This window comes from Kogia breviceps, chromosome 15 (genome assembly GCF_026419965.1).
Source record: "Kogia breviceps isolate mKogBre1 chromosome 15, mKogBre1 haplotype 1, whole genome shotgun sequence".
In the NCBI taxonomy this organism is placed as follows: Eukaryota; Metazoa; Chordata; class Mammalia; order Artiodactyla; family Physeteridae; genus Kogia; species Kogia breviceps.
The window spans coordinates 71884062-71905305 of NC_081324.1; the positions used below are offsets into that span (position 1 = coordinate 71884062).

The 21244-nt window shown below is 55.1% G+C and overlaps 1 protein-coding gene across 1 annotated transcript; it reads right to left on the reverse strand.

The window, feature by feature from the left end:
• Positions 1–873: 873 nt before the first annotated feature.
• Positions 874–21211, reverse strand: MVK (mevalonate kinase). Its single transcript, XM_059040301.2, is given in 13 exon segments — positions 874–1445; positions 1447–1508; positions 1510–1607; positions 2640–2793; positions 5965–6081; positions 6457–6547; positions 10452–10497; positions 11089–11192; positions 14328–14483; positions 16274–16418; positions 19045–19192; positions 20075–20166; positions 21102–21211. Coding segments are annotated over 12 exon segments (1611 nt in total). The 5' UTR covers positions 20153–20166; positions 21102–21211; the 3' UTR covers positions 874–1033.
• Between the last annotated feature and the right edge of the window lie 33 nt (positions 21212–21244).

A 21244-nucleotide genomic window follows, 5' to 3' on the forward strand; every position in this document is an offset into this window, starting at 1 on the left:
TTATCATTTTATGCATTATTTGTTTCGAAGGGCGGAGGCAGGCAACCCCCCGTCAGTGATGCTAGGGCCATTTTCCCATGTTAAGCTGGGGCAGATGTTCTTCCTATCGCCCTCAGATTCCTGGCAGTGACCCCAGGCGGAACCTGCAGAGAGAACCCTGGTGTGCGGGGCAGGGAGACTGTGCTCTAAGGCTGGCTCCTACTCACCCTCCCCGTGAAGATGCTGGGAAAGAAGCCAGCTGCCCCCTAGTGGTCAAGGGCAGAAGCACAGAGCCATTTTAACCAAATCCTGCACTCCCTGCCCCCAGCCCCCCAAACTTCTTGTCCGGCCTCTTGCAGACCCAAGGCTTCCAGAGCTTCCGGTGGCAATGTGCTAGCTACCAGAGCTTTTGTATGGATTCTGCCATTTCATAAAGAGCCTTGACTTGCAATATAAAGTTCAAATAGGGCCAGCAGGTACCAGGCACTGGCTACCAGTGCTCAAGTCTCTTTCCCACCCCCAGTCAATTTTAGAAAGAAAGGAATATTCCATGATCTACAGCAGGTTTGTTTCCATTTCTTAAAAAAGTCTGCAAATTAGCGGGTACTCACGATTTGAGAAGCAAGGAAGCTTAAAGTTCCCCTTTTTGGAAAAGCGGGCTGGAGCTCTGCTGAGGGGCTGAGAGCTTGATGTCCGGGCATCCGTCCCCGTCTGGCCAGGGCCATCTGGGGAAACCCCACCGCATCCCCCGAGACACACAACCAAGCGACCCAAACAAAGCCTTTCTTTCCATTGAGAAAGTGGCTGGAGAAGGGACAGGACAGGAGGGGAAGGTGTGGGCAGCTGGTGACTACCAGACCCTCCCCCTTCTTTCCGGACACGAGTGAAGCACTGTTTACTCAAGATCTTTTTATTCCCCCTTTGCCATCTTCTCTGCAAACCCCTTGGGTTCAGACTGGAAGAAACTGCACATCAACCCTGCCTTTGGCCAACCCTCGGGCTGCAGGGTAGAAGGCAAAGACCACCACCCGGACACCCTCTGAGGGGCCCCAGTCTAGCTGGAGAGGACAGCCTGGGAAGGCTTTCCGGGGGCGGTGAGCAGAGGTGGAGGGAGGGAGAAGGCCCGCTGCTCTGGGAACCAGACCCCTGCATCTCGGATCCAAGCAGCTCTGCCAGGGAGTTTGTGGGTCTGTGGGTGCTTCAGGGAGGACAGGACAGAGGCCCCTGAGTCTCCGAGGACTCCACATGGCCCCACTGCCCGCCGGCTCCAGAGAACATTGTAGAACACAGACATGGCTTCTGGGCCGCCTGACTCACTCCGGGGACTGGGGGGCATGGCCAGTGGGAAGGGCGTCACAGAGGGGCTGGGGGCCTCCTGGTCAGCGTCAGGAGCTGGGTGCCCACTGGCCAGCACAGAGGCCAACTCCAGTGCCCAGAATAATCCGGGAAGGGGCTTCGTGGCGGGGTGGTTTCACCTCAGAGGCCGTCCAGGGCTTGCCGGACAGGGGCATCCAGGGAGGCGGCCGTGTGGATGGAGACACCAGGGGCACCGATGCTGGTTTCCCAGCAGTCAAACCCACAGCTGGTCAGCGCCTGCTTCATGGCCTCCACCTCTGGCTGCTCCAGATCTGTGGGGAGGAAGGGCAGCAGGTCACCCGTGACAACCGTCCACTCCCTTGGAGAATGTTTGTCTCCGCTCACGGCACAGGCCCAGGGGCCGGTCTTCCTGTTGGTATGCCGAGCCTGGCACCCTCCCCGGGAGGGTTGTGGAGCCCGAGTCATATGGACCTGGCCTTGGCTCAGCCGTGGGGCCTCAGACAAATGACTTCCCCTCTCTGAGTCTCAGTCTCCTCATCTGGGAAAGGGGCTAATAATGAGACCTACCCCTCAAGGGTCACGGTGAGGCTGGCTTGGGCTACTGCAGGTGGAGAGCCTGGCACAGCGCCTGGTACACCGCACACGCTCAAGAAATGTTCTCTCGCCATCGTCATTGCTGCCTGAACTAGGTCCCCACAGTCAAGGTCTCCTGAGGTTAGGACACGGTGACTCCCTGAGGCCTGGGAGTCCCACTGAGGCAGAGGGGGGCCTCTGTGGGCCACTGAGGGCTTACAGCAAAGCAAAGGGGAAAAGCGGGACAAGAAAAGGAAGGAGGAGGAGGCCAAGAAGGGGAGACGGAGAGAAAGGAAACCAGAAGGAGCAGTGACTCCCACCCCAACACAGGGGCGGCTATAAGCCCGTTCCTCATCCTCGGCCCTGCTCTTTCCCCAGAAACTAAGAGGAAAGAGACCCCTTTCTTTTGTAGCAAGGTCAGTCCGCACCGTGGCCCCATCAAGAGGTGACAGCAGGGGATGCGAGGCTGGTAGGGTTGGGGGTGACAATGTCCTGGTTATTTCTCAAGCTTGTGGGAGGCTCGGCAGGTAAGGAGGTGGTAGGAACAAGCCTGGCACCAGCCTCTCTAAATGCATTTTTCCTCCTTGAATCTAGGCAACAATCTTACATAAACTAGATTGTTGGCATCCTTATTTTACCAATGTGGCAACAAAGACCCTGAGAGGTTAATTCACTTGACCAAGGCCATATGCAGAGCTGAGACTGTTCAGAGGCCTCTTCTCTCTCCCAAGGGAACCGCCCAGGTGGAACCCTGCCCATCCCCTGGGTACCTGGCCTGAGAAGCGTGATGCCACAGCCCCCGCCGCCCGCGCCAGTGAGCTTGCTGTGCAGTCCGTAGGCCATGGTCACCTGGCACAGCCGGTCCAGCGAGGCGTGGCCCACACCGAGGGCATTCAGATGGTGCTGGTTCATGTCGATGAGCTCCTGAGGGAGAGAGGTCTCTGTTCCTGCTTGGCCTGCCTGAGGTCGAGGTCCTGTGTCCGCCCTGTCCACGTGACAGCTGCTGGTTTGGGAACGCAAATGGCTCTGACCACCCGGCACACTGTCCCTCTCCATTGATAAAAGAACCTCTCCTTCCTGCAGGACGTCCCACGGGGCTGGGATGGAGCTGGTGGTGAGCACATGTCCCACGCCTGGCCACAGAAGGCTCTGGCCGTGGGGACTGATCAGGCTTGTGACCCCAGCTGGGCCAATGAGATCCCTCCCAGGGTTTACTCTGCCTCCTTCCTTGGAAGCTGCTAAAACTGGTTGACTTCAGAGGTAGGCCGCCAGAGTTACCCTCCGTGCACATGGTCAGAGATTACAGAGAAGATGGAGAGAGATTTCAGACTAGATCTTTGGCCCCTGGATCCAGCTACGCCTGAAGCTGTCCCCTCTGGTCATTCTCAGTTATAAGCCAATAAATTCCTTTTCTGCTAAAGTCTAGTTGAGAAGGATTTCTGTAGTTTGCAGGAAAAGAAGTCTCAAGTAATATGCCGTCCTACAGCTCCCTGAGGTACTGATTTTCAGAATAAGAACAGGTTTGTAGTTCTAACAAGTTCACAAGTGGGGGAAATTGCTAAATGTTTGCTCAGGTTTCTTTGATTATGCATAATAGAATTCCTGCCCTCCTGCAGATCAAACAAGATGCAGGTTGATGAAATAACAAAGCTAAAAACCCCCACTGCCCAGGCGTTCCCTATTTACATTTCATTTACTCCACCGGTGTCTGGCAAATCCCTTCAACATGCTGCTGGCACCCTGCTAGATGCTGAGGCTCTGAGGATGAGCTCCGGTCCGCAGGGAAGTTACAAATGTGGGATCTGGAGGCAGAGGGGCCTGAGTTTGGGTCCCAGCTCTGCCACTTCTTGGTCGTGTGTCTTGGGAAGAGGTCTTTTACTCTGAGCCTCAGTTTTCCCCCTTGTAGGGGAAAACTGTGAGGATGGAATGAGGTATCTTTCACATGATGCCTGGAACGGGGTAAGTGCTTGGCAAACGTCAGCTGCTGTTAGTACTTTTACGGTTGCATTACCATCATCCCCATTTTTCAAAGGGGAAAACTGAGGCTCAGAGGAGCAAGTGATTTGCCTAAGGTCACTGAGCTAGTAAGGTACTGAGCTGGCATGGGAAGCCGGGTCTGCCTGATGCGAAGCGTGCATCTACCCCGCCTCTGAGAGCACCCCTGGCATGCCTCCCGCCACCCACTTCTTGCCGTGTGCGGCTTGACAGCATGCAGCTCTGCCCCGGGGTCCTGGGAGCGCCTGTGTGCCATAAGGGTTGCCAATCACAGGGCTGTCTGCCGAGGCCCACCTGGTTCTCCTGCCTGGAGCAGTCGGGCAGGGTCGGGTCTGCCTCCCCCCCCGCCCCCCGCCGCAGCCCGCCTCACACACCCCAGTACTTTTGACAAACGAGCAGACAGGCGTGATGGCCCGGTGGCAGCCTCGGGTGCCTTTCACCGGCCCTGAGGGCTGGATGGGAGGGAAAACTTCTGGGGGCCTCTCTCTGCGCCTGAGCACCAGGTGTCACGTTGCCAAGGCAGGTTCCAGACACCTGTCACATTCTGATCCAAAATCTGTCAAGGATCAGATGACAGGCTGTGACACAGGAGAACAGCTCGCTGGCTTGAGTGCAGAGCTGTCCAGGAGGCGAGTTGCACATTTCAGCAGCTGCCGAAGCCAAAAATAGACACGATGTATAATCGACGTGCTGTTCTGAGGCATTCTCCAGGGGCTCAACAGGGTGTATTTTAGGCAGCACTCCATCATTATTAATTTCCTACTCGGGAGGACTGTGTTCCCCTCCTTTCTACGTGAAAGGAATTGGGAATGAGGGCAAAAGCCCAGAAATGAATTAGATGGAGTCCCTACACCGGGCCTGTAGTAGATACTCATTAAAAATTTGTTGGGAATTCCCTGGAAGTCCAGTGGTTAGAACTCGACGCTTTCACTGTTGTGGCCCAGGTTCAATCCCTGCTCAGGGAACTAAGATCCTGCAAGCCGTGCGACGAGGCCAAAAATTTAAAAAAAAAAAAATTGTTGACTAAAGGAATAAACAAATAAGTCAGTGACTCCCAGCTCAGGACCACTCACTAGTTGGAAAACCTCAGAAAAAGTCATTCTCTTTAGTTCTTGGTTTTTGTATCTGTAAAAGGGTGGTAACTTATCCACTTCACAGGTAGGTTGTTGCAGGACTAAGTGAGGAATCATTTGTGAAGAGACCTGGGAGAGTAGCAGTTCCCACTCATTACAGGGGCTGCAGACTCAAATGCCTACAGCAGGACAGGGAGGCACCAGGCAAAGAGTATAGTGGCTGTGGGTAATACTTAGGGAGTGGTGGGGACTACGGAGAAATGGAGACCCCAGGGCCACTCTCAAGGGGGTCCCCTGGGCACCTCCAGCTGACCACTGCCACACAGCTATGTCAGCTGGGGCTGCCGGATCTTCTGATTCTTGCAGGGAAGCCAGATGGCTTTTTAATGCAGTCCATTCACTGGGCCAGATGGACCGGGTCTGGGAATGAGCCCGGGCCCTCTGGCTGAGCTGGCGGTTCATCAGGCACTGTGCTCGTGTGTTACCCACAGGGCCTCATTGCACTCTTAAGACACTCCAGTGAGGCCACGATTCAGACCTGGGCCTGAGGAAATCCAAAGCGTGAGGTCTCAACCTCTACACTAGAATTAGGAACAGGGTGGTGGCTGGAGTATTAACAGCGAGAGAACAACTTTAGACCATGTCTGATCCACAGCATGCAGGTGAGAAACAGTTACTGCACGAATAGATGCCCTTAGCAAACATCACGGGAAAGAAGCAGCCAGGGGAGAAATTGCTCCTGGACCTATGGAGGACTGTGTCCTTACACGCATGATCCCAAACCTGGCCCGTCGTACTTAGCACACGCCAGGCACTGCCCTCAGTGCTGTCTGTGTGTTCACTTGATTATTCCGAATCACCTGGGAAGAGGCTCCAAAAGAAGGCACGCTGGCTCACGGCTGCACACACGGGTGCCCAGGCCCGGCCTCTGTGTTTTAGCTCCCAGGGATTCTGAGTGCAGATGGGGAGCCCCTGCCTGGGACAGCACCGTGGGTGAGGGACCCCGATCCTGCAGGTGGGCTCTTACCTCCAACACGAGGTAGTGCTCTGGGGCCGGGGCCGCCGTCATCTCCCCCAGCACCCGCTCGCACTCCAGGGAAATGGCGTCTATGGAGGTCAGGAGGGGGGCCACGATCTCTGGGAACTGCAGGGAAAGGGATAGAGGGCCCATGAGGCCTGGGGGCTGGCAGACACTGGATAGCCGCTCCAGCACCAGGGCAGGGGGAGGAGGTGTCCCCAGGGCCCACACCCACACTCGAAGGAAACCCCCTCTCCTTCTGGCCTGGTCCCCGCCTTCTCCAGCCACCCTTGACCCAAGCGGGGGTTCTCAGTGCAAAGCCAGCACGTCTAACAATGCCTGTTCTGCCTCCCGGCGGGGGTATGGACGGACGGCACCTTCCCAGGTCCCCTCCACCCCACCCCCCTCCACTAACCCACGAGGCAGAGGGACGCCTTGGACACCCAAACGTGAGTGCCGTGGCCCTGCCGGAAGCCCACCCGGGTGTGAAACCAGCAGCACCTTCAGGAGCCTGCTCCGGACGCCGGCCACCAGGGCCTTGGTGCTGCGAGGGACTTTGGTGTTGATCAGCAGGATCTTCAGAGCTGGCGGTCTGTGGGGTGAAGAGGGTCCACGGGGAGCCCAGGACAGGGCAGCTGGGTCAGGGCTGGGGGCCCGCCTGTACTCCGGCCCCCCCCCCGACCCAGTGCAGGAAGCAGAGGCCCGGGGAGGTGATGTCAATGGCAGGCCGGAGACAGGTCCAGGGAGCATGGGTTCCTGACACCCACCCCGGGGTGCCCACCACCGCCTACAGCTGCTTCCCTGCTTTGGCCCCTGGGCGCACGGACATTTTCCTTTGGCTTGTGACTCACTCATTCATTCATTCAACCTTGAGAGAACATGCACATGGAGGGCCTGGCATGCATGGAGTGAGAAGTTCAAATGGTACAAGAAGGGGCTGAGGTTCTGTCCTGTGGGCCACCCCAGGAAGCTGGAGAGGAGGGGGCTGGAGATTCAAAAAGAAAAAGCCACAGGACCAGGGATGGGTCATGGAGGCGGCATGGGGAAGGATGCTCCCGTGGGCACAGGAACGCAAGGGGAGGGCAGCCTTATGGGAGAGTCAGGGTCCCAGCGCTCCAAGCCAGTTCTTGCCCTGCCTCGACGGTGCCCAGACCGGTGATCCTGGTATGATACCAGGTGTGGTTAGAGGAAGTCAGTCACCCCCAGGTAGGAGAACAGAGGGCCTGGGGTGGCCTCGGTCAGCCGGCTCTCCAGCACGACCCCATTGTCCTCATCTGCCCTCTGGGCTTTCTAATCCCTCCTAAAGCCACAACCCTAATTGTCCTTGTGGTTGGCTGTCTTTGGGGACTTAAGCCACTGTTTCTTGTCATCCCAACCTGCCTTTCAGAGCACTGCTCCAAGGCCAGGGACAGAGCGTGGAGAATTTGGATGAGCTCTAGCCAGAGATAGCTGGAGACGGACAGGCCCCTGATACGTTTATTCGCTTTTCTTTTCACAGATCAAGATTGTAAAATCCAACAGGGCTGGAAAAGGCTGTCAGAAACCTGCTTGATCTCACCGCTCATAAGCCCATGAAATTAATATCGATTCTCAGCCTTGGAGACCGGCGCCTTTTTTTTTTAACTTTACAAACAATGAACATTCTATTTGGCTTTTCTCTTCCGTTTAAAGACAAGCCGTTCCTCAAAAGGGCAGCATTCTGGGAGGTCGCATCTTGATTCTCTCCGCAAACAATGCTTTTTTTTTTTTTTTTTTTGAGAAGTACCAGGCGTGGTCTGGGGTGCAAGGGCTCCTCTTTAAGCCACTGGCGGGATTAATGTGGAGTCTGGCCTCCTGGCTTCTCAGAGAACCTGCCATCTGCTCGCTGCAGCGCCCTGTAGCCAGCAGCAAAGGTCAGTCGCTGTGTCACCATCCATCGGGGTGGGAGAACTTTGGGTATCACAACTTCATCTTTCTCAGATAAAGTCCTCTGCAACCTGCTGTTAGCCCTGCCGGCCCCACAAAACTCAGGCTCCTATGACATCCAGTGACCACCACCTGGGGCTATGCCCTGTAAGTGATCTGGGCCTGGCTATGTCCTCAGCCTCATCTCATCTCTGCCCTCCCTTGGAGCTCACTCCACTCAGCCACCTTGGCCTCCTGGCTGCTGCTAAGCACGCCAGGAGCACTCCTGCCTCAGGGCCTTTGCATGTGCGTCTCCCCCTCCGGGGACCTGCCCCGGCCTCGGCAGCTCTGCTCAAATGCCGTCTGGTTAGAGGCTTCCCTTGATCAGCCTGTCCAACTCCCTCCTTCACGTTCCGGCCCTCACTCTGCTTTATGTGTCCTAAGGCCGTGGGGATGGCCAGCCGTGCGCTTACAGAGACATCTGTCTGTGGGTTGTCCTCCCACAAAGTGGGAGTTCCATGAAGGAGGGACTTTGGGTTCCCTGCTGAGGCCCCAGCACCCAAAAGTTGTTCAGAGATATTTGTAGACTTGGTCAGGAAGGAGTGAATAAGCACTTGATAGATACCGTTTCTGACTTTATGTCCAGGATCCCTATTACATAAATGAGAAGACAGAGGCCTCAGGAGAAGTGACTCATCTAAGGGCCCCCAGCAGGCAAATAGCAGAGCTGGGCTCAAACTTGAGCCTGTGGACCCCAGAGAATCTGCCACCACCCCGCCACCACCACCGGCCACTGTGCACACGTTGGGGCCTCTCCCCACGCCTCCCCGTGCCTGGGAAACCCTCTGGCGCTCAGCTCTTAATTCCCCCCATAGGCCATGCACGTGCCCAGCCACACCTGCATTGATCTTCTGTCCCCAGGGCCCAGTTCAGGGCTTAGGATACAACAGGCTCGCAGGAAACAGGGTGAATGAGCTGCCCTGTGAAGGACTCCCCGGATCTGCAGCCTGACTGTGACTGTCATCCCCAGCAGCTTCAGAAGCCCGAGGACCCCTGTGTGCCGAGGATCACAGTCACGACTGCCTCCTCTAAAAGCCCGTGGGCCGAGGGCAGGCCCGGCCCACAAACCTCTGCATCCCGCCTTCGCTCCTGCTCTCACGGCACGTGGATTCGGTCCACCTGGCAGGGCCCGCCGCCACCTGGGCACAAGGCCCCCCCTTCCACAAGCAGCCGGAGGAAGCTGTTCCGAGCTCCTAAATGGCTCCGCTCCCTCCTTTGTGTGGAGCGGTGCTTGTCACCCAAGGGGACTTGCCCTCCAGGGGACAGGTGGCAATGTCTGGAGCTATCTTTCGTTGTCACACTGGGAGACAGGGGAGGTGCTACGGGCATCCGGGGGGCAGAGCCCAGGGATGCTACTGAACGCCCCACGCTGCCCAGGACCGCCCCCACCGCAAGGGATTCTCCAGCCCCAAATGTCCGCAGCGCTGAGGCTAAAGAAACACTGGTGTGGGGCCTCAGGAAGGCAGGCTTGGCTCCCAGAAGCTGACAGAGCAGGGGTGGGGAGACAGATGCCCGAGGTGCAGGCAGGAGTCCGCAGCCTGGCCCGCCAGGTCACTGAACCCCGAATGGAGTGGCCCAGCTGGCACAGGCAGAGGGCTGGGACCTGCTGTCCAGCTGCCAAGAAGACCACCCTGGCTGCAGAAGGTGACAGGGAGCCCTGGGACCCTCAGAGTGTGGAAAGGTGCCCCGAGGCGGCAGGGCACCCTGGGACAACCACCACCCCCGCAACTTGATGGAGGGCTCAGGGAAGAGCCGGGAGGCGCCTGCTCCTGCCGGCCACGGGCTTCACTCCTGCCGCTGACGTTTCCACACTGAGTGCAAACAGAACAGAGGGGGTTGGAATTTAATACGCTGTCTGTAATTCCAAGGCTTCCGGCGGGAGGGCGGAAGGAAATATAAAACAAGCTAAAAGTTGCTAAGTGTCCCTTCCACTCAGACTCCCACGAGCCTGCTGCAGGCTCCAGTCTTGCTCGGCCATGGTGCCGTCACTATGGCAACTCCCACTTTGTCTTCTGGTGGCTTGTGTGTGTATGTCTGTTCCTAACCACCCAGGACTATGTCCGAGATTCATCTTTATACCCCTAGACCCTAATGCAGTGTCATCTGGAACACAGGAAGATATCAGTTCTTGTTTACTGAACAAATGGACGGATGAACAGGTAACTGAATGAAGGTCTGAGGAAACAGCCACTTCCTGGAAGCGGAATGGCGCAGCCTCGCATGACCTCCCCCTCTGACCTCTCGGCAATTTAACAGCTAAAGTGGGGAATTCTCTGGCAGTCCAGTGGTTAGGACTCCGCTCTCGCTGCTGAGGGCCAGGGTTCAATCCTCCCTGGTCAGGGAACTAAGATCCCACAAGCCACGTGGCGCAGCCCAAAAAAAAACAAAGAGCTGAAGTGGAGAGGAAAAAGCAGGCTTCCTCGCGGCCCACGCCCTGTGGGACCACAGAGGGGAGGGGACGCCCAGGGGCACGTGCCCCTCACTCCTTCCCAAAGAAATGGGGCTCCCTCCTTCCATGCCAGACACGGATGCTGCGGCTCCCCCAGAATTACCTCTTTAAGGATGAAATCTTCCCTTGCTGGTATCGGAGCCCTCCTCCTAAAGAGAAGTAAGAGTGGGTCAGAGTCGTAGGAAAAGCTCCATACCTGTGCCTCTTGGGAAAGGGGCTGGGTTTGGGGTAGGGGTAGAATGTCACTGTAACTAGACTCAACCCCGTAACCAGGCACCTCAGCTTCACGCAGCAAAGGCCCAGGAGGGCGCGAAGGCGCTCTGCGCCCAGGACCTGTGGTCCCTCCCTTACATCCAGGCGTCCAGCTTCCCTCCGACGGGCTGCACGGCGATGGGGTGGAGGTGGGACCACAGCAGGCATCCTCACCGGAGGGGAGCCCAGCTGGTGTGGTCTGCAGACCCCACAGCAATGGTTCCGCAGCTTCACCATCTGGACCCCTGGCGCTGGGGGTCCCACTGAAACCGCAGCTTCCCAGGCCCCGGCCCACCCCCCAAGATTTGGATCCAGGTGGTGCGAGGCGCTGAGACGCCCCCCGTCCCCCTCCCACCAGGAAGACGCCATCTTCCTCAGGATCCACTGACGCTGCTCATCCCCAACCCACAGAGCCCGGGCAGCTACGCTTGTCCTAAGAATTTCTAAAAGAATAAAAATAAAGACCACAGGCCCGAGGCAGCACCTACCCCAGGTGCTGACAGCGTTGTCCACTCCAGAGGGGTTCCCGTGAATCACCCTCTCCCCCTGGAAGGCCCACTTGTTAATTAGTTCCAAGCTCTCCTCAGTCCACCTGAAGGAGACACAGAGATTCGTCTTTACTGTCCATGGTGGTGAATAGGGGGCTAGGGGTCACCGAGGGCAGCAGAGGGCAGGGGTCACAGGCTGGGCTTGCTGGAGACCAAAAAGGCAAAGGGGCTTGGGCCCCCGAACTCAGAAAGAAGAGAAAAATAAAACAATTCTGAACCTCTCCGGCTAAAGAGCACGCCCTAAAGCATGCCTTTTTGCCTGGTGCAGTGAAAAGAGCCAAGGCTCTGAGTTCACGGGATCCTGCTTTTTGCCTCTTACGAGCTGAGTGACTCTGGGCCCCTTGCCTGCCCTCTCTGAGCCTCAATCTCCTCCTCTATAGGATGGTAACTCCTCCCTCCTCACAGGCTCAGCGCAGGGGTGTGGAATGTGGGTCATCTCTGGATCCCTCCCCAGCCCACGGCCACGGTGCCTCCCCAGAAGGGATGCGGACTCAATGACGGTTTAAGTGAACAGACCCAAAACATGTGAGTATCGAACGAGGGCAAGTGCTCAGCCCCACTGCCCTACCTTCTCTCTCAGCTCTTGTTTCCTTTCTGTCGAGTCCCTGCACCATGAAACGGCAGAAGCCACTGGGGCTTGTGTAGCTGAGCTGGGAATCAAGCAGGGAGCTGGTGTGAACCCCATCCCGCCGCTGACTCACTGGGCGTCCCTGAGCAACTGCGTCACCTCCGACCCTCAGTGTTTTCATCTGGGAAATAGGGATAAAGATGTCTACCTCACAGAGGATTTTGTGGGATGGAAAAACACACAGGTGCTTTGTAAAATGCCCAGGGGAGAGTATATGCTCCGGAAAAAGAGGCCACCTGGGATCATGGCACCTGGAGTCACTCCAAGCCTGGTCCACCCACTCTTTTGCTGTGGAGCCTTGGGCAAGTCAATCACCCCCTCTGAGTCTCTTTCCTCATCTGTCAGATAAGGATTTTAGGGACCTGAGACTCACACGGTGGTTGTGAGGCTATGATTCATAGTGACTTAACACTGCTCAAAGCTACTGATTACCCAGAGCCAAGCACTGCGCTAATGGCTTTCTCTAATGGACCATCTGTAATCCTCACAATCACAATAACTCAAAAGGGAAGGTACAATTACCATCCCCTTTCTTACAGCAGAGGACACCAAGGCTCAGATCACAGTACCACTCACTGCGACATCAGAACCACATCTGCTAATGGAAGCCTGAGCTCATTAACTACTAACCTTTTTGGTGCCGACGAGACTCACTCACTTGTCCAGTATTTACTGAGCATCTACTACGTGCCTGTGACTAAGCCCATACAGACGTGGTCCTTAACTGCTTGCAGCTTGGAGTCTAATACAGAGCAGACGTCAGGAAGCCACCAGAACTTAACTACAGCCTCTGGGGAGTGCGATGCTGGCTGGGCGCGGCACGCCCTGTTCTGAACGGAGGGGCTGACAGACAAGGTGGGTCAGTGAGGCAAGACACGGCGGGAGAGCAGTCCAGCCCGAGGCCGTGCAGCCTGTGTTACGCCCGGAACTGGACAAGAACTGGCCCTTTCCAGGACCGAAAAGTGAGCGAGCAAGCCAGAGAGGTGGGGAAGGGGTAGCTGAACATGGCCCAGGGCCTGGCCCGCTCTGCAAACTCGAGTCTTCCTTCCGATTGGGAAATGCTGGGGGGCAGGGCAGGTGGGGCTGCTCTCTTCACAGCTTCTGAGAAGGAATGATGGGTCTTCAGGGGAGGTGGGAGAACTGGGTGAAAGGAAGCAGCACGAGAAAGACCACACCCACGTGCACATTGGACACTGGCGTGTACATGCGCGCGTGCACACACAACCACCCATATCCTTTGAAAGGCAGAGCCAGTCGGCCGGCCTGCGGGCAGGTGTCTATTTGGGACACGCAGGGCAACACGGCCTTCACTGCTCTGGGCTAGAATCAGTGGTCAGCACACAGTAATGAGCGGCTGTCTTGAAGCCTCCGTCCTGAGTCACCATCTTATCTCAGGATCAGCACATGTCAAAGCTGGAAGCTCCCCCCACCCAAGGGATCACAGGTGCTGCCCCTCACTTTCAGATGAGGAAATGGAGCCCCAGAGAGAAGCTAGTTAACTGGCAAACCTGAGATTCCTGAAAACCATTCTGGAGAATAGCTGCCTTGCATCCCCCGCAGGTGTAATCATTACCTGCCGGATGCTTCCCACGGCCACCTCCACGGGCCCCTCCTCCCCCCACCCCGCCCCAACCTCTCTCCAGCACACAAGCCCTTCAGAGCAGCCCTGGGGAATTTGGACCGGGAATCACATCAAAAGCCCCACACTTGCTGTGGCCACGGGGACCAAAGCAACCTCCGGGCTTAGCCAGCAGAGCCCCCGACACAGCACAGCTGGGCCCAGCTGGCTGGTACATAAGGCCCCCCAGCGGGAGGGTTCCCCGGAGCCATGAGGGCCCAGGGCAGGCGTCACCAAGAAGCTGCCAGACTGGATGCTGGGGCCTCATCCCCAACTCCCAGGGCAAACTGCATTATCTGCACTCAGGCCGGTTTCTCAAGTTTCCCCAAGTAACAGAAACAATCCACCGGCAGCCCCGTCTGGACAAGCCTCAGTGACTTACAATAAGCCGCGGAGGAGACACTGCAACCTTGTGGGTCAAGGACCCGTGGGAGGGGAGATGCCCTGACCTGACGGACACTCCCCCTATGTTTATCTCTCAGCACGTTACACTGCTTTTCATAACCATTTGGTACCAGCTGGCAACACCCGCCGGGTATCCGTATCGCCATTTACAGAAAAGGGCACTGAGTGAGGCTCCCAGGGTGGGGTGGGGGGCAGCAGGCTGGCCAAGGTCCCTCAGCGAGTCGATGGCAGGGGGGGCCAGATGGCTGCTCTGATCCATTGCCCTCTACATCCGGGCTCAGGCTCTTTCTACCAAATCACGGGCACCTGAATCCAAAGGAGGCAAGGAGGGGTGGCGGGTTGGGGGGCAAAGAGCTCAGGCTCTGGATTCAGACCGCCGGGTCCAGATCTTGCTCTGCCATCACTAGCTGTGTGGCCGCCCTGTCCCCCAGCGTCCTCAGCTGTAATGTGGCCAAGGGACACCTCTCTCCTCTCGGCGCGGGGTGCGGAGCCCAGGAAGGACAAGGAGCGAGGCAAGGGCCGGATTACCTGCTGGCAGCCTCGCCATCCTTCAGCGGGTTTGGGATCTCCCTGCACGCAGTCAGGAGGGCAGCCGCCAAACACACGGAGTAGGCGGCACTGGAGCCGAGGCCGGCCCCGGTGGGCAGCTCCGACCACACGGTGACGTCCAGGCTGGGCAGGGCTCTGAAACACAGCAGGCAGCAGAGCGTGACTCTCCTGAAGCGCCGTGAGGGGCCAGCGCTGAACTGGCGGCCCAGACCCAGGACCGGACACGGGCAGGGCCTGACTCTAAGTGTCTGGCCCAGTTTTCTGACCTCGGGGAGATCTCCCAACCCCAAAGGCACCCCTGTTGGATGGCAGGAACTCATGGTGAATCCAACAACTTGAAAATAGACAGAGGATCGTTTAAGTCACTATGTTGTTGTCCAACCGGAGCTCTTCCTAAAAGTGCCTCGCAATCCACCGACCATTCCTGTAAACCCCTTCCTGCTCCCCACACAAGCAAGGCTCCTCCCGGCCCCGCCCTCTGCCCAGGGCAGCGCTGCACCCCTTCCTCCCCCAGGGGAATTCCGACCCATCCTGCAAGACCGTCCTCAAATGACACCCCTGGGCGCTGATACTGCGTTCATGGGATGTCTCTCCCGCCGCACAGCGTTTCCCAGCCGCATGTAACACAGGCCTGCTCTGGGTCAGTGGAGAGTTCCCAGTCGCTGCGTCTTACCTCTACTTCCCCCCAGCGAGAACCGTCAGATGTCAGGTTCTATCATTTCCATTAAGCACTCTTCCCGTTTTCCAAATATAACACTGTAAGACTGAATCTGCCTTTTCAAAGTGCACATGCCCACCCCACCCACATCAGATTCTGGAATGTGTCCCCTGCCCTCACCCCGGAAGGGGACACGCCCCTCTCAAGGTGAAAACCCAGGCACTGGACAGCAAGTGTCAAGACGCGATTGAATACGTCTGCAGCGCAGCGCCCGGGCCCAGTGGCCGCTTAGCCAGCGTCTGCTGCACGAGTGAAGGGCTGCGCCTCGAGGCTTTCCCTTCAGGTTCTAGACCACAAATCACAATGAACACGCACTGTGTGCCAGTTACAGTGCTAGGCCCATTTCATGTATAATGTTTCTAATCCTCTGATAGTTTTCCTGAGAAAGGTGATAACAATAATAGCTAACATTTATCAAGCTACGTGCTAGGCTCTGAATCAAACACTGTAAGTACATGAACTCATTTAACTTCACAGGAACCCTACGAGGTAGGTGCTATCACCACCCCCATTTTACAGATGAGGAAGCTGAGGCTCAGGAAGGGTAAGAGCCTCACACGAGCTAGGAAATGGTCGCGCTGGGGTGTGAACCAACGCCGTCTGACCCTCAGCCCGTGCCCTCTGTCACCATGTGATACCACCTCAGCAGGAATGTCCCCCTCTAGGAGCCGGCTTTCCCGAGAGAGCAGACAACCCAGATCTTATCATAACACAGGCTTCGCTCTGCTAATCACAGAGTTCCCCTGGAGCCTGTGGGATGTGGAACAAGGGTGCCTCTCTGGGCATGGCTTGAAGAAGACACACAGCGGATCTGAGAATGGAATCTGGCTTTGGTTGAATCAAAGAGGCCAGAGGAGGCGGTGTGGGGTTAAAAAGGCAGGCGTTGACACTGAAGGGAACTAGGTGACTTCCCAGCTCTCACCACTTACTAAGTGGCTGTGTGGCCCCCAATGTCTATTTCTCTGGGTCCCAGTTTCTCCCTGTGCAAAATGAGGAGAGTGTCCTTCTCGTGGGGTTGCCATGAATATTGAAAGCAGACCATACATATAGGGTCTAGCATGGCTCCTGGCACGCGGCGAGGACAGCTGCTGTTATTCAGAGCCTGGGAAGGAGCCCGTGCATCATCCAGCAGCCAAAACTACCGCCACCCTGGCTCAGTTTCCGGGGCAGGCTGCACCCGGACTCCCTGCCCCGACCGCGCACACACCTCTGACTCTGGCAGATGGACAGGTACAAGTAAAGGAAGGACAGCACAGCCAGGTGCTCGTGGTCGGCACAGTCCTCGGGGAAGCCCGCCACCTCCTTCAGCTTCTCCACTTGCTCCGGGGTGAGTGCTGTGACGTCACCTTGCTCTGTCACATGGGCAAACAAGTGCAAGCGGGTGGGTGAGAGGGCCTCGGGGCTTTTATCGACACCAGAATACAAAAGGCCGAGCAGTCACGGGAGTCAGCATCTGGATGGACATGGACTCAGGGTCCGAGCACCACAGCTGAGGATGTCAGGGGACTGCAGGCCTGGGAGGCAGGCAGACTTGGGTTTGGGCCCTGACTGTGCCAGTTACTGTGACCTTGAGTAGGTGACTGAATCTATTTGCACCTCAGTTTCCCTCCTTGGTAAACAGAGATAACAGCAGTACATCCTCCCAGCGTTGTTTAAATAAGGTACAGAGTATCCTTAGCACCGCTCCTGGCACATAGTAAGGGCTTAATTGCTAGCAGTTTTCAAACACACACAAGCACACACAATCACTCAAAAGCCTAGGAATGAACTCCACGGTACAAAATCAAAACCAAAGGCAGTATTATTTCCCCAATATTTCCCTCTCCTAAAACATAATTAGTGAGAACAGGACACGCACGAAAAACCAGGACACATAAATGCCCAAATGTTCACTACGTTTAGGATTATTAGGAGTGAACAAAAAAACACTGGAAGAAAAATACGGCAGACCCTGGCAACCTGGTAGAAAACTTGACACCAAAAGGTTCAGATCCCCTTTGTCTCCTTGGAGAAGTAGCCTAACAAGCCCTTGCGAATGGACTACACTCTATAGCACAGCCTCCACCCACCTCCCACCCTGCGGGGTCCTCATAGCAAGCCTCCCAGGCATCACTACTCGTGACCCTCCCAGGCTCACACAGGGAGTCTCAGACAGGTGGTCTGAGACGTGTGCCACTATACCCGGCTGCTCAATCCATGCTACTGACATACAAAAGCAGCAGCCAGTTCTCATGGAACGTTTCTGGCCAGGCGGAGTGGCCTGGCGTAGCATGGAGAGCAAGGTCCAGGTTGCTCCAAAGTAGTGACTCTGAATTGGGACTGTCCCTGCAATCACCCAAATATACATGCCGGGTCACCTACCACCACTACCAATTCTCAATAGGAGAGGGGCAGGGCCAGGAAGCCACCTGTACTGTTAAAACAACAACAACAAAAACCTCCCCGGGGATCTCAAGGCAGGACTGAGGCTTGCTTGAAATTGTGGGTTTTCCACTCTTCCTTCATTTCCCTGCAGGGTTTGGGAGTGGCTGAGTGACCAGCTGTGGACTGATTCTCATGGGGGACACGGAACTGTCTGGAAAAGGCTCCTAGGGCTTCCCTGGCGGCGCAGTGGTTAAGAATCCACCTGCCAACGCAAGGGACATGGGTTCGAGCCCTGGTCCGGGAAGATCCCACATGCTGCGGAGCAACTAAGCCCGTGCGCCACAACTACTGAGCCTGCGCTCTAGAGCCTGCGAGCCACAACTACTGAAGCCGGAGTGCCTAGAGCCCGTGCTCCACAACAAAAGAAGCCGCAGCAATGAGAAGCCCGCGCACCGCGATGAAAAGTAGCCCCCGCTCGCCGCAACTAAAGAAAGCCCACGTGCGGCAACGGAGACCCAACGCAGCCAAAAATTTAAAATTAATTAATTATTATTATTTTTTTTTTTCAAAGAAAGAAAGGGCCCCTGGAGGAGTCTCACTTGCCCCACCCTGGCTGGGAGACACTGTTCCAAAGGACAAGGCGTCAGCCCAGACAGGAGACACTGAGAGCGTAGAACACACCGCAGCTTTGCTGCAGAGTCACTCGGCTGATGCGCAAACCGTGTCTGCTCAGGAGTGGACAAAACAGTCCCAACACTAGCAAAGATGAGCATGGAGGCCTTTATTTATAGGAATGGGAAGACAGCCCCAATATATTGAAGAAGGCAAAAATCCCACACGCTTCTAAGAAGTTTATATGGAAAAAAAAAAAAGAAGAAAAAGAAAGAAACAAAAAGAAAAAGAAGGGAAAAAAAGAGAAGAAAATAAAAGTTTATGTGGTTTGATCCAATTTGGGGTAAAAAACAAGCTCTCTCCCTATCTCAATCAAACTACTGGTCTACAGGAAATAACCCAGAAGGATGAACACCAAAATACTTAGCGTCGTCCTGCGGGGTGGAATGGGAGGCAGTGATAATTGGGGATTTTTTTTTCCTGGCAACGTCTCAGCATTGACCATATTTTCCAGTAATTTAAGTTACTTTTATTTTAACGATCTTCAATCACACAAAACACCAAAACATTCTCTTTGTTAAAACAACATTGTAAAAGGGAGGCTCCCTTTGTCCACTCCCCGACCGTAGGACGCTCCAAGACATAACTAATCACCATTGTCAGTGGATATATATCTTCCCAGGCCTCTTCTTTGCATTTACATACCCAATGATACTTAATCTATATGTGCTGTTTTGCATTTTGTGTTTTTTTCACTCAACAGTAGGCCCTGATGACCTGTCCCAAAGGCTCACGTAGACCCAGTGCATCATTTTATGCTTTTAAATTTTAAAAAGATTAATAAATAAGGGAAGCTATTTTTATAGGGACAGGAGAGAAAACACCCCCAGAGTGGCTGGCTTTTGGTCCCTAGGGGACAGCCTGGGATGACAGCTGTCCTCCTTCCCTTTCTCTTCAGGGCCCAGGCTCTTCTCACACCTGCTTCCTTCTCCCTGCACTTACTCAGAAAGCTGGTGTCCAGCATCTGAAGCTTGGCCACATCCCAGGCCCGCTTGATGCCAATGTTGGGTAAGTTGAGGCCCACTTTCCCACTGCTGTGGGGCTGAAGCCGGAGGAATGTTCTCAAGTTCAAGGCCACAGCCAGTGCTACCTATAGAATGAAGGGCACAAGCAGTTAGCCTGAGGGTCGTTGGCAACAAGCATGGCTCCTGTCTTGGGAAAAAGGGGCCCTTGTCAATGAGCCGAGAAGAGCGAGCAAATATTAGCACACAGGCCACTCTCACCTATGCCCTTGGCAGACACTACTAATCAACCTTGGCACCCTCTCCTAATCAAACGTTGGCACCCTCTCCCACACGCCTAGGCACAGCCACTACCAATCAATTAGGAGTTAATACCTACTTATATTTGCCCTTTCCACGTAAAACTTCACACGTTCCCAACACCAAGGAATGGCTTCCCCATGATCACCATGCTTTCAAAGATAAATATAAGTTAAAAATATGAAAAATGACAGCTTGAAAGAGTGGAAAAAGCATGGCTTTGGGTTCAAGCAGACTTAGGTTAACTCCTAGCTCTACCGAGGTATAGGGGACCTTGATCAAGTTACTGATCCCCTCCTAAGTCCCAGCTTCCACGTCTGCAAAATAGGATACTAAAAGTTTAACGTCAGAGGGTAGTTGTAAGAGGTAAATGAGATAATGCACGTCTCAGACTCCTTTTCAGAATCCTATTCGTTTTCCCCAGAGTTTAGTCCTTAAACCTCTTCTCTTCTCCACCGAAGCTCACTTCCTAAGTGGCCTCATTCCACCCATGGGGCTTTCCATGTCATCTTTTTGCCCTCTTACTGGGTGGGCCAGAGAAGCCCTTCAGAGGGCCTAAGACCTGTCTTTTCTTTGCCCAGCTGGGGAGAAACTGAACTCCTCTCTGAGGTACTCCCAAGCTATGCCTCAAGGCTTCCTTTCAGCTTCTTTTAAGGTTAGCATCAGGTAAAAGCAGTTCCTAATCCTCAAAGGCTCAGGGGGCCTTGTACCTTGCCATGGACCACGGCATGCTCTCCATGAAGGATGACTTTCCCTGGAGCAGACACTAGCAGGACTTCTGACAACATGGCTCCTGGGAGTCCTGAAAAGGAAAGCCAGAAAGAGGATGGAAGATCGCCAGAACTTAGAGAATGCCTAGTTCAAGCTCCCCATTATAACAGAAAAGGCAGCTACCATCAGCATCTGCTATGTGCCCAAAAAAGCAGTGCAGGATAGCAGTCAGCTAGGCACATCAAATAGATCTGGGTTCAAATCCAGCTCTTACACTCCCCAGTGATGTCATCTTAGCTAACTCACCCAAATAGCTATGAACCTCAAAAGTTACACGGGAACAATAACTGTACTTACCTCAGTGGGTTTTGAGAAGGTTAAATTAAATAATGCAAGGGAAACACTTATGATCTGGCACACCATAATCATTCAAATACTCATAGTTACTTATTAATGGCTCTGTTCTTGGTTCCAGCTTTTACTATTACTACTATTAAAGACAGAAATTTAAATGAAATCATGGACCGGAAGGAACATTTTCCTGGACATTTAGGCTGTTTCTAACGTTTCACGATTACAAACAGGTTGCAGAAAACAGCTGTTATACCCCCCCCTTTTTTTTTTGCACACTTAAGTCAGGATCTCTACAAGACAGAGTCCTAGAACGTGACTTGCTGGGCGTACGTGTGCGCGTTTTAGATTTTTATAAATAATGCAAAACTACCATCCATTTAAGGCTTTACCTCCATAGCGTGAGACTAGAACGGCACTATGCGCTAAGCATATACTACAGTGATCCCCGTTTCTTAGGCGGGGGAAACTCAGGCTCAGAGTGGGGGGGCCTATTGCTTGTCCGAAATTCCAAATCCGGTCTGTCAGACTCCAGGTTAACTCCTAACGGCTCGTCAGGACGGATTCTCAGAGTTGGGGAAACTAAGCCAGAGAAACCGCGAGCCCGGTCCCGGGTCGTCCTGGGTCTCGGCCTCGGACATCCCGCCACCCTGTCCCGGGACCCCGACCTCTCACCTGTCTCCACAGGCCCTTTACTCCCGAGCCCCAGCTGCCCCGGGACTCCATTCCCAAGCTCGCGGGCGGCGGCGGGAAGAGGCCTCTTCCTTCGCCCAGCCAATCAGAGCGCGCGAACCGAGAGCCCCTTTACCAATTGGCTT